Here is a 13,709-nt window from a genome sequence, read left to right as displayed (position 1 = left end):
AGTTTTGTCAAGTATTTTACTTCCTCTAATCAGTGGATTCATTTTCTAAAAGTAACATAGCATAATTACCCTACTATTATGTATTGTTTTTTGTATTAATGTATTATATATCTAATAATTCAGTCTTCTGCTGTTTATATCACTCTTACATCACAAAGAAAACCTTTATCATTCTTTTTTTTCTGATTTGTTGTTTTATTTTCTCTGCCTTCATGAGCACTTAGTAATGAAGTTATTTATGTGAAAACAAGATTTTTGAGTTGATTTCTTGAGATATATTTTTTAAAATCTACCTTTCATCACACTATCTACTTTTTGAATGATCAAAAAGTAAAATTATAACTTCAGGAAAGGAAAAAATTACCAACTTAATTTGACTCCTAACAGCAAGTCATAAAAGGTGGGCAAAAACGTCTAAGTATAAACCTATATTTACATCTCATTTATTCACCACCATCACACACTTTTCCTCTTTCTTTCCTCTCTTTTCCTTTTGCTTCCCTCCCTTCCTTTCAATAATAATTTTAAATTTGGCCAAAACCGATGGTCGTAATATTTCCTTAGCATAGCCTAGACTGTTAAAGAAAATTTTGTTCTTAAAAAAATCCCTTGGAGGGCCCCACTGAAAAAAGAAGAAGCAAGTTTAAAAGACCCAAGAGCTAATCTAAGATTTCCCAGTGGCCAAAACTGAAACAATTTGAGCATCAAAATAAATGAAGACAGTTTTTTATTATAAGCCAAAGAATAAAATAAACATTCAGGAGTTCATATTTTTATAAATAAGCAATTAAATAGGGAAGAAGGGAAAAATCTTCATTATAGAAGTCCAAATAATAAATGTACAAGGCATTGAGGAAATAGAAAATTCTGTTGGGATAGAATAGTGATATTTGCTGCATGCTGGATTGATGTATAAATACTAAAATTAATGATGGAAACTTTGAGAAACAGGTTATGTATATAGCTTTAGAGTATCTTCTCTAAGAAATTTAAGTGACCACAAATTCTTTAATACCCTTCCTATTAGGAAGTGGAGCTTAATTCCCCTCTCCTTGAGCAGAGCTAGATGTTCTGACTTACAACTAATCATAGACTATGGAAAGGGGAAAAAAAAAAAACCAGTAATTTTACAGTACAGAAACCTGGCAAGCACACTTAAACCAAGTAATCAGGGTTAACATCACCAATAATACTTTCAGATATGATAGAATGAGAAGGGTGCATCCCTCCCAACCCATAACCTTAGTCTCATCATGAGCAAACATCAGAAAATTCCCAATTGAAGAGTGTTCTACAGAATATCCAGTGTTCTTCAAAAGAATCAAGAACTGTTTTGAGAAACTCTCATGGATTGGGAAGAGTCTAAGGAGATGTAGCAATTAAATGCAATGTAATTTCCTCTTTTGGATCCTAGAACAGATGAAGACATTAATGGAAAAACTAATAAAATGTGTAGTATAGTTTATTATGTTGTACTAATGCTAACTTTTTTAGAGTTGATAATATAACATGATATGTAAAATATAAACATTAGAGGAAGTTGGGTGAAGGAAATACAGAAACTCTCTGTACTATCTTTACAACTTTTCTGTGTATAATTATCTCGAAATTAAAAGTTAAAAAGAAAGAAAACCAACTCCCTGGTGGCTTTTCAGTATGCAGGTATTTGGTATTTCAAAGTGTCTTCAAAACATATTACCTTCAGAGAAACCTCCCTTCCTTTAGACTTTGTGCAGTTAAAAATAATAATAATATTCCATTATGTATATATACCACATTTTCTTTATCTGTTCACCTACTAAAGGGCATCTAGGTTGGTTCCACAGTTTAGCTTTTGTGAATTGTGCTGCTATAAACATTGATGTGGCTGTGTCCCTGTAGTATGCTGTTTTTAGTGCTTTGGGTATAGACCCAGGAGTGGGATAGCTGGGTCAAATGGTGGTTCCATTCCAGGTTTTTTAGGGAATCTCCATACTGCTTTCCAGATTGGTTGCACCAATTTGCAGTCCCACCAGCAATGTAAGAGTGTGCCTTTCCCCCCACATCCTCACCAACACTTACTGTTGTTTGTGTTCTTAATAGCTGCCCTTCTGACTGGAGTGAGATGAAATATTAAGAGTAGTTTTGGTTTGCATTTCTGTAATTGCTAGAGATATTGAGCATTTTTCATATGTTTGTTAATTAATCGTGTATCTTCTTCTGAGAAGTGTCTGTTCAGTTCCATGGCCCATTTAGTGTGGAATATTATTCAGCATTAAAGGAGAATAAAATCATGGCATTTGCAGGTAAATGGATGGAGCTGGAGAATATAATGCTAAGTGAAATTAGCCAATCCCAAAAAACCAAATGCCGAATGATTTCTCTGTTTTAAGGATGCTGATTCATAGTATGCTGCGGTGGGTGGGGAACGATTAAATGAACTCTAGATAGGACAAAGGGGAGAGGGGGAGAAAAGAGAAGGGAGGGGGCATAGGGGTAGGAAAGACAATAGAATGTGATGGTCATCATTACCCTAAGTACCTGTATGAAGACATGAAGGATGTGACTATACTTTGTGTACAACCAGAGATACGAAAAAATTGTGTTCTATATGTGTAATATGAATTTTAATGCATTCTGTTGTCATATATAACAAATTAAAATTTAAAAATTTATTAGATTTGCAAAAATTTAAAACAACAATAATAATAAATAATAAAAAGATGAGGTTTTTTTTTTTTAAATTTTTATTGTTGGTTGTTCAAAACATTACAAATTTCTTGACATATCATATTCCACACTTTGATTCAAGTGGGTTATGAACTCCCACCTTCACCCCATACACAGATTGCAGAATCACATCAGTTACACATCCATTGATTTACATATTGCCATACTAGTGTCTGTTGTGCTCCGCTGCCTTTCCCATCCTCCACCATCCCCCCTCCCCTCCTCTCCCCTCCGCTCCTCTCTCTCCACCCCCTCCACTGTATAACCCTGAGGGTCTCCTTCCATTTCCATGCAATTTCCCTTCTCTCTCCCCTTCCCTCCCACCTCTCATCCCTGTTAAATGTTAATCTTCTTCTCATGCTCTTCGTCCCTACTCTGTTCTTAGTTACTCTCCTTATATCAAAGAAGACATTTGGCATTTGTCTTTTAGGGATTGGCTAGCTTCACTTAGCATAATCTGCTCTAATGCCATCCATTTCCCTGCAAATTCTATGATTTTGTCATTTTTTAATGCAGAGTAATACTCCATTGTGTATAAATGCCACATTTTTTTTATCCATTCGTCTATTGAAGGGCATCTAGGTTGGTTCCACATTCTTGCTATTGTGAACTGTGCTGCTATGAACATCGATGTAGCANAGGAATGCCTTTGATTTATGCGTGTTGATTTTATATCCTGCCACTTTGCTGAATTCATTTATTAGCTCTAATAGTTTCTTTGTAGAGCCTTTTGGGTCTGCTAGGTATAGAATCATGTCAACTTCAAATAGTGATAATTTAAGTTCTTCTTTTCCTATTTTTATGCCTTTAATTTCTTTCGTCTGTCTAATTTCTCTGGCCAGTGTTTCGAGAACTATGTTGAACAGATAACGAAACTGAACTTCCATAGATCAGGGACAGTAATTCTAAAGGCTCCTATCCTGCCCTAGAAATAGAAACACCTCTCTGTCTACTCTGTGCAAATCATTTCAGCCATCACCGATTGTGTGGTTTTGTGAGCAACAACAAAACAGTCTGTAAAAATGTGGCAGAACAGAGCAACTGTGATTTTTTTTCTTTCCATTTTGGGTCTAATTAAAAATTAGAACTGCTAATTAAAAATCTTCAGAGGTACTAGGTCCAGTTTCATATGACAGTCTCTTAACCCTAGATTATTGGTACATTCACATACTATAGAAGTATGTTATTCAATAAGAAGGATGCATGAAAAAAATTTCTATATAAAATATATATTGCTTCTTAACATTCCCCCCCAAAAATGAAAGCTTATTAATTCAGTGTAATTATGGGTACAGATAGGAAATTGTGATTTGTAAATATTTTATTATTTTTACTTTCAAGCTCTCATTAACTCAAACTAAAATAACAGTTGATTTTAGAAGGCCTAATGGACCTGGTTTAATAAATAATAATATGTAATTGAGGATAATTGTCATCATAGTAACAAATTATAATATGGATACTAAAATTAAATGCCAGTCTTTCTTTTGATCTAAGTATTAGTGAAATCTATCTTTAGTTTGTGCAAGCATGGGAGATATTATTTTTATCAGTTAGATATATTTTACCATCTAACCAAATGAGGGCCTTTGCAGTATATCTGTCTTGGGAACATAACTGGCATGATCAATGAAAAACAAAGTATTGTTCTTGAACATGGAAATGCAGTCAAGTTAGTAGTGGCAGATGCATGTATTTTTCAGGAAGTTCTCTTTCCCAGATTGTTAATGCTTGGCCAAACAGATACACATGTAGTTAATAAATACTGCTAAGTTACTATAGTCAGATTGATAGCAATTCTGAAACTAAGAACACAAGAATGATAAGCTATATGATAAAGACTTACCATAATTGCCGCTTAGTAGAAGTACAGACTGCACATTGTTGACTAGCAATCCATTCTTCTAAAGTAAATATTATATAATTTTCTTGACAGCTATATTCAAAATGTACCTTTTTATGTCAGCATGGTTCCTTTAGTGAATTTCCTTCTAAAGTTTTTTTTATAAGCAATACTTCTAAAAGAAATCAAAGAAGATACAAATAATGAGAAGATTTTCAGTGTTCATGGTTAAACTATCCATACTACCTAAAGCAATCTCTATTAAAATCCCAATGGTATTTTTTTTTTAACAGAAGTAGAATTCATATGGAATCTAAAGGAATCCCAAATAGATGCGAGCCTCATACTTCCTTATTTTAAAACATACTACAACAGTAACTTAGATAGTGTATTTAATTACCAGCATAAAGACAGGCCACCAGTTATGCTGGCCGACTCCTATAATACTAACTATTTAGGAAGCCAAGGCTGGAAGATCACAAGTTTGTGGCCAGCCTCAGCAACTTAAGAGAGATCCTATCTCAAAATAAAAATTAAAAAGACTGGGGATATATAGTGGTAAAGCACTCCTGGTTCACCGCCCCCACCACCACCAAATAAAACAAAACAGTATAACAGAGAGCCCAAAAATAAACCTGTGCATAGGTGAGCCAAATGATTTTCCACAAAGGTAACAAGACAACACTGTGGGGAAGGACAGTCTCTTCAATAAATGGTGCTGGGAAAACTGAATATTTACATTCAAAAGAATGAAGTTGACTCTAACTTTATATCACATAGGAAATTAACTGAAAAATGGATTTAAACTAAAATTTAAATCCTAAATTTATTAACTTCTAGAAAAAAAGATACACGGGGAAACTTCAGGACATAGATTTAACAGTGATTTCTTGGATATGGCACCAAAACTAGAAGCAGTAACATTAAAAATAGACAAAAGAGACAGTATCAAATTTAACATCCTTTGCTCATCAACAGAGTAAAACAGTGGAATAATTGTAAATCATGTCTGATAAGGTGTTAAGATCTAGAATGTGTAAGAAACTTCTGTACAACTCAACAACAGAAAACCTTGGTTAAGAAATGGGCAAAGGACTTGAATAGACATTTCTAAGAAGGTATTTAACCAGAAGCATATGAAAAGATGCTCAGCATCATCAATCATTAGGGAAGTGTACATCAGAACCACAATGAGATATCTGACATCCATCAGGATGGCCACTATCAAAAGTAGACGACAAATGTTGGTGAGCATACAGAGAAGTTGGAACCCCGCAATTGGTAGGAATGTAAAAGGTGCGACCGTTTTGGGAAACAGTATGAAGGTTCTTCAAAAAATTAAAAACAGAATTACTATATGATCCAGCAACCCCACTTCTGACTTTCCAAAAGAACTCAAAGCAGGATCTTGAAGAGATATTTGTGCTCCCACATTAACAGCAACATTGCCAAGAAGTGGAAGGAACCCAAAAGTTCATTGACATAGTTAAAGGCAACGTGATATATACATATGATGGAATATTATGTAGCTTTAAAGAAGAAGGAACTCCTATCACATGCTATAACATGAATGAACCTCAAGGACATTTTGCTAAGTCAGTCACAAAAGGACAAATACTGTGTGATTCTACTCATTTGAAGTATCTGAAGTCAAAATCACAGAAGCAAAAAATAGAAAGGTCTGGGTGGAAGGGAGAATTAATGCTTAGTGTGTCCAGAGTTGCAGTGTTGTAAGATGAAAAAGCCTGAGAGATCTCTTGTGCAACAATGTGAATATACTTAGCATGACTGAACTGTATACTTGAAAACTGTTAAGATGGTACATTTTTTTAACCAGTTTTTAGAAAGAAGTGTTTCATTGCCAATTTTATATTCAATTACCAATTTTACTGATTATCTATGATGTCCCAGGCATTTTTATTCATTATTCTTGCAATGACTCAGTAAATTAGGAACTTGTTTACCCATTTTAGAAATAAGAAAATGAAGACTTTGAAGGGGTTGGAAACAAATTTCTGTTAGATCTTTCAAATAGTATAACATACATGTGGTTATCTATTTGAATGAATTGCCTAGTACTTGGCTATAAATAGTAAATCAAAAGTAAAAAGGTGGGTCCCTAGTAAAAAGTGCAGGAGAGTCTAGTCTATGATGATGGATAGTTGAGAATAAAGACACAGGTTTGCTAAGTGGACTATGGACCATCAGTTTTTGGAGGCAGGTCTAGTTCCAGAACCATTGAAAATGTTGTACCCGTTAGATTTGTTGAAAATGCAAATAGTTCAATCAAATATAATGCCCATTAAGGGACAAGAAATACAATTCGAAAGTTTTTATGAAGATATGCACTATCTAATCTGTGAATTGAAAGCATCTTTTAAAAATTTCCTTCCCTTCATATTCCTAGGTAATAGTGAATATGTGGGTAGAAAAAATGAGAGCATTTCAAATAATGCTAATGAAGTTAAATGATTGCAATCTACCATATTGTGAGGAAAAGTTGTTAGCTGTGAAAGATGAGGACAGAATTAAAATATTACCATGACTGGCATTTGATTTGAAAACTGCAAAGACAAGCTTTGCTTCCTATTTATGAAAACTGTCCTCACAGCCCAGTGGAATATCTTTTGAAAGGTTCTGTAGTTACCATGGATACTTTTTAGGTTTGATAAAGTAAGTTTTAATCCACTTTCAATCATCTGAAGTGAAGAAGCCAAGAAACCCACCAACTAAAGTCAAAGTAGCTTCATCTCTATATTCATGCAAGTTTGGCAGATGAGAAGAAAGTAGCCTAAAGATTAGGTTTTTGGTTAATTATTTCTGCTTGAAAGCAAAATATTTAGGATGCACATTGCTTGGGTTTGGTTCTACCGTTTACTTTTTATGTGCAACTTTTTATGAATAAGGGGAAATTCTTGGATTTTGACATAGGAATTTAGATGGTGAGACCTTCCTGAAGGTTGAGGAAACCTAATCAGTATACTCAATTTCTGAAAGCCACAGACACAGACAGTATTGAAGGCTTGGTCCCCATGGTAACATATTTGCATTTGGCCCAGAAGTGGCTGCTTTCTGCTTAGCTTCTTTTAATTGCTATATATTGACAGCCGTTTTCATGACTATTTATAAAATGTCGGATAAATGAGCATGTGTACAAGGGAGTGCACACCATATCTTTAGGCTTGATTAGACACTTCAGATGACAAAGAGCTCTGCATGAAGAGTTACTGAGGTGTTTTTGGCATTTCCTAATGTGTCTGTCACATAATGGAAGCAAAAAGCCTTTCAGATGATTTAAATATTTTCGTCAATTCTCTTTTAAAACAGGTGACAAAAGAGCTAAAACAGTATGACAACAAAATTATAGAATGCAAATTTGAGAACAACAGCTGGGTCTTCATGAGACAGAGAACAGACAAAAGTTTTCCTAATGCCTACAACACTGCCATGGGTGAGTATGACAACCTACCAGTAGTTATTACATTTAAAAAAAAAACAAAAAAAAAACTAAGTTGTTAGAACCCACATTCTGCTATATGTGCCATTCTACTTGATGGTACATAGAGTCATTTGTACTTCACCCTTGTTGACCAGAACATTGTCATGTCTGGCACCCTATTTGGTTCCAATTAGCTTTAGGTTTTCCTCTCTAAACTAGTGGGCTTGTGCCAAGTGCCCAGAAGAGAGTGTAAAGGGCAGGATACTGGGCTATATACAAGTTGAATTTATCCAACAACAACAACAAAAGCCATGATAATTTCAGATCTATTCAAAACTATACAAATCATTGTTTGCCAGATGGTAAAAGACAAAATTAGCAGGGGAAAGTAATTTCCAGCTCCTAAAATAATTTTACAAACAATGGAGAACAAAGTAAATGAAAACCATTTTAAAAAACACAAAATCTGCTATGCCATCCTTCAGAGTGTTCTTTGGGTACAATCTGAATTCTTTGGGGATTCAGAATAATTCAGTTTTTTTTTTTTTTATGAGGAACAACACAAATTAATTGAAATTTATAGGGTACACTTATTACTAGTAGCAGTTGCCCTAGATTACATTTTTTACTGGAGTTGAAAAAGGTAAAAAACAAGATTAAAGGTTAATAGAGTTGTGGACTTTAGCATGCTTAATCAATGATGATATGATAAGCTTAGAAGAAAATACAGAAATTGCCAGTTTAGGTTTTGCAGTTTAAAAGTGATTATTGTACATTTAAGGGCTCCTGTTGGAATTAGTATCCATGTTTAGGATGAGTTCAAAAGTAGCAATGATTAAGCCAGTGTCTTTTTTCCCAAAATCAAGTAGGTAAATAAAGTGAAAATGATTGGTACTAAATTTTGGTCATTCAAGAAAAGATGCTTTATTTATTAGACAATTTTTTAACCTATCTTACTTCAAAGAAGTTATTAAAATAATATGGTCTGCCATAGGCATGATGAGTAATGCTATGCTAAGTGTTTCAGAATGGACATCTTCCTGAGGGAAAGTTGGAAGATTGTAGTGCACTTTTTCTGTAGATGTTTTAGTCGAAGTATGGACTATAGTTCAGTGTACGGTGCTAGATTAGAATCCCATAAAAAACTATTTGAAGGAATAGAAAACCATAGTGAAGACATGCTTATAACCCAAATACCTAAAGTTTTAGTTTAAAATTAATATTCCAGTAAAGAATCGCCCCTAGGAAAGCAGTTATTTGGAAGGTGGGCAGAGGGAGGAGATTAGTTTAATCAGAAGCATGTCATCCTTTGGTAAAATGGCAGTGTTTAAACCTTTCTCACAAGCCTGTGTGTGGTGAGTCAGCTTCCCTAATTAACCCTCACGTGAGATGCTTGTCTCCCTTTGTCCACAGCTGTGTGCAATAGCATATCAAACCCTGTCACCAAGGAGATGCTGTTTGAGTTCATTGACAGATGTGCGTTAGCTTCTCAAGGGCAGAAGAGAAAGCATCACCTGGACCCTGACACCGAGCTCATGCCACCACCACCTCCCAAAAGGCCACGTCCTTCAACTTAAGACCTACCTGCCTCTGACTTCAGGCTCAAGAGGAAAGATGAGTGAGAAAAAATTGCTATTGCCCCATTTTTGCAGCCAGAAAAATGAAAAAACAAGTGTGACTTGATGTTGATGCACATTTGAATTAAAAAAAAAAGAAAAAGGAAGGTATTGTAGCCAACTTGTATATTATTTGATGCATTTGTTTCCTCAGTGCTACAGTACCTAATGGACTTAAATATTTAATTTATATCGGATAAACTCAGCCTTACCTTGTGTAATCTGAAGATTGAAATATCCAAAGGTTTAAATGAGATTGAAATCACTGAAAAAGAGGCCTTGTTTGTATATGGATAACTTTACCTTTAATTTATAAAGTTAGCAATCTGGAACTGTGAGTGCATAAAACTCTGTATATTTTAGAAGCTGTGTTTCAACTATGGCAAATTTTCCTATTAAAAATATAGGCAATGGCATTAAAAGTCCTTGCTATCATTTATCATGATCCCCTACATTTCTGAAATTCCTATATTCAGAAACAGATGACAGAGTTGTTAGGTATTGTGTATTAAACAACTTGGTCTGGCTTATATTATTTTAAGAAGTTGTTTTGGAGATGTAAAAGTAAAAAAGTAAAGCTCCATTTTTGTGACTTGCATTGCTTCTTTAACAAGTCTTTTGAGTATTTTAATCTGTTTCTATTGTTTGGAGTACCATATCAGATATCCGGTGTGTCCATTCTGGCAATAGTTTTGAACTACTTACCACCAGGTCCTTTATGTATGGCCCTCCTGGGAGACTTTTCATTTTTAAATGCCAGGGCTACTTCTGCTTTACCTCAGTGGTATCAGCACATTATAAATTACATTAAAACACACAACTCACTGTGATCTATGAAAGCGATATCAAATACAGATGATGTTGTGTTAGTTCCCTAAAATAAAATAGCCAAGGAAATGCCAGCTGACTCCTCTTATTAGAAGGTAATGTCAACAGAATGGAATGCTGTCACTAGAAAATCCTACACTTGTAGGAACTAAACATCAAGGAAATCAAGACATTTACTGTCAAAGCCAAAACTGTATCTATATTCTATTCTAGGGATGTTATTTCAGTGATACATCTGAATTCCAAAATGTTTACTGAGAGATAATGGGTTTAAAGGGCAGCTAATTGGTCATCTGCCATTGTTGAGAAACTGTATTCTGATTGACTTGTGAAGGAACTCTGAGAATTAGCTGATTAGAGGCTAATGTATTTATTTTTAGAGGTACATGTTTTAAATATATGTATTTAAAACAAATTTTCATGATCTAAATTTTATATATGTATATGCATATATATGTAAGTATATGCAACAGTGTATATTCTTCTACTGATACAGCCAGACATGAAAACCCAAATGAGTTACCTAGCAGGCTGAATATGTGACAGGATTTCTATATGACATAGCACAGATTAACCAAAAATGTATTTATATGCACCTGAGTTTTAATGTTTTTAAACAGTTTTCTCATGCAGTGCTTTTCTATGTGAAATACTAGAGTCATGCTTGGGCTTTTTCCTTTATTGTTCCCAAGTTATGTAATGTGTAGTGTGAACTTATCCAAAATGCCATTTTAATGTTTTTTTCCTAGAGTGCTTTTGTATGTTTGGGCGCTAAAGGGATTTAAACATCTGAATGCCACAGTGACTATTGAAAAGGGGGAAATTCTCAAGGGTCCATGTGTCTTTTACAAAGTGAATCAAAAAAAATAAATAAATAAAATAAAATGACTATGCAACTCCAAGTAGCCTGATGCCTGCTTCCCCAGGATTAGCAACTCTTCACATGGTATGTTGCTTGCTTTTGAGCCCGTGCAAAAGCAAAGCCCTTTTACAGATATAAAAGCAAGCTTTTGCCAATGATCTTTTAGAGTTAAAATGTTTATGGTAATCGTAACCTTTGAAATGAGTCATGTGAAAAGAGCATCTCATTTTTAATACACCCAGATATTTTCTTTTTGCCATTGTGCATTTAGCAGGACTTAATTTTCTAAACTTATCCTTTCCTTTCTATTGAAGTACAATAGTTGGCCTTATAAGTAGATTCCATTTAGCCCCCAAACATGCTACCATTTAGAGTATCATAACAAGTCATTTAGACAGTCAAGGGCAGAGGGGAACCTAGAAGCAGGACTTGGGACATTATGAAGGAAACCCTTCCCTTCTTAGGTCACTTCCCAATAGCTATTTTCTAAGACTGAAGTATTTTAGATAAGGATAAGAAAACTTTGCTTTTCCTGAGTTATCACATGTAAAAAGCTTTAGCTTTTTGTTTGGAAAAGGTGTGGATGACTCTACTGCCTGGATGGTTACATTTGCTTTCCGTGAAATGCTCAGAAATGTCAGAACATTCCTTCTCTAATTGTGTGTCAGTGCGTATTGTAATAAAACTACTGATTTAAAATAAGAAAGTGTTTACTTTGTTTTCACTGGTGTTGCTTTTGTGTTTCTTCTGTTGTTGGTATCCAATCCTGTTCCTGTCAGCCACACCCAATGTAATGTATCTAGTTTTGCTGTACTCTAGAGATTAAAATCAAGTCTTTAAAATATCTTCTATTTTTCTTCCTGAGAAACTGGTTTTTGTTTTCCATATGAAACTAATTTGATTGACATGGGGATTGTATTTTTGAAAGCTAGGAGAGTGGGGGGAGGCACATCTTTATATGATGTTTAAATTTTTGATTATCTACCTTATCTTAGCAGGTTACACTATGAGTATTCTATTACATTATTTTAATGCATTTAATTCTTTTAAAATACTCAGCAATAAATAGCCCAAAGTGATGAAGTAGCAAACTACCATATTTTGGGGTTGACTATGCATTTTTATATGGAATTTGCCATCTTTAAATGTTTAAATGATACCACCATTTTGAACTATGCATAGAGTTCTTCCTGGCTCAAGAAACCTTGAATATCAACAACCTCATACTCCCACATGAAAAAAACTTATGTTGTGAAGAAAGTCCTGACCCAGGGGCGGAGGGAAACCTAGAAGCCCTTGGGTCAGACCCAGAAACAAATCCAGGCTCTGCCTCTTACTGATCTAAGTTCTTTGGAGCCCTTTCCCCCTTTTTTTTCAATTTGTGAAATAGCAAGGTTGAGCCAGATGATCAAAGAGAACCTTTCTATGTCCAACCATGATTCTTGTATAAAAGCCAGTATTTTGTAAATCTCCTGTCTTAACAATTATAGCTTTTTATCAGGACTGTTTCCACTAAGAGCTAAACTGTCTAAGGACAGCTACTCTGTGCAGATAGGTACTCTTACTGACTTTTCAGATGAAGAACCTGAGTCTTAAGTTGTGAGCTGAAACCCAATAAGGTCTTTCTATTCCAATGGCTAAATTTTTGTACAATAGTCTCCTAAATGCTTCCTTTCTTATAGTCCCTGGGTGGATGACCCCATCCTCCAGGCATCCCAAATTATTTAAATGGTTTCTTTGGTGCTGACAGAGTGATAGGCTTTACACACCTCTCTCTAAAAGGAAATGAAGTTGAGAGCAGTAGGACCTTATTTAACTATTTAATAATATTTAAATGTGAGTGACTAAGCTACCATGAAGGGAAGTTTAATATTCTCATTAAGATGCTAAATTCCAAAGCTGTAATTAGGAAGCAATAAGTGATTAAATTACATCCTGGGCCAAAATTTTCTTGATTGGTGGCATAGTTGGCTGTTAGCTCTGACACTTTGGCAGGTCATCAGGAGCCTTGGTTTACCTGGATGTACCTGTCCCTCATCTGACTTCACTAGGTGACTACTGTGCATGATACAAGACAGTGGTAGAGGGGACTCCAAGCTGGGGCCACCTAGTCTTCCAGATTTCATATTCCAAAACATCAGGGAATGGATCTGGGGTTGCCAACTATTTTTCCATGAAAGGCATTTCAAAAATAATTACGTTGCCATCATTTAATAAAATAAGAGAAAACTTAACACCCAAAAAAGAAAGTAGGACATATTTTAGAAGAAAGCAGAGGCTTTTACATAGAACAAAGTTTATGATAGATTCAGGGCATTGTCTTTTGCTTCTATATTTCACTCCAGGCTGGTGAAATCTTTTTCAAGGGCTGAGGCTGTGAATCACACAGCACAACACCACGGTTGCACAGGT

The 13,709-nt window shown here is 34.9% G+C and overlaps 1 protein-coding gene across 2 annotated transcripts in view; it reads left to right on the top strand.

Annotated features, from left to right (window-relative positions):
- Positions 1-11,999, top strand: part of Rngtt (RNA guanylyltransferase and 5'-phosphatase) — a 228,847-nt gene extending 216,848 nt beyond the window's left edge. For both annotated transcript variants that reach the window (XM_015499298.2, XM_015499296.2), the window contains 2 exons: positions 7,880-8,003; positions 9,405-11,999. In XM_015499298.2, the coding sequence (XP_015354784.1) occupies positions 7,880-8,003; positions 9,405-9,568 (288 nt within the window). In that variant the 3' untranslated portion in view covers positions 9,569-11,999. The remainder of the gene's footprint in view (positions 1-7,879; positions 8,004-9,404) is intronic.
- Positions 12,000-13,709: the final 1,710 nt, after the last annotated feature.

Source organism: Marmota marmota, unplaced genomic scaffold, assembly GCF_001458135.2.
Source record: "Marmota marmota marmota unplaced genomic scaffold, marMar, whole genome shotgun sequence".
Classification (NCBI taxonomy): domain Eukaryota; kingdom Metazoa; phylum Chordata; class Mammalia; order Rodentia; family Sciuridae; genus Marmota; species Marmota marmota.
The sequence above is the reverse complement of the archived record's forward strand: the minus strand, read 5'-3'. Positions and strand labels throughout refer to the sequence as shown.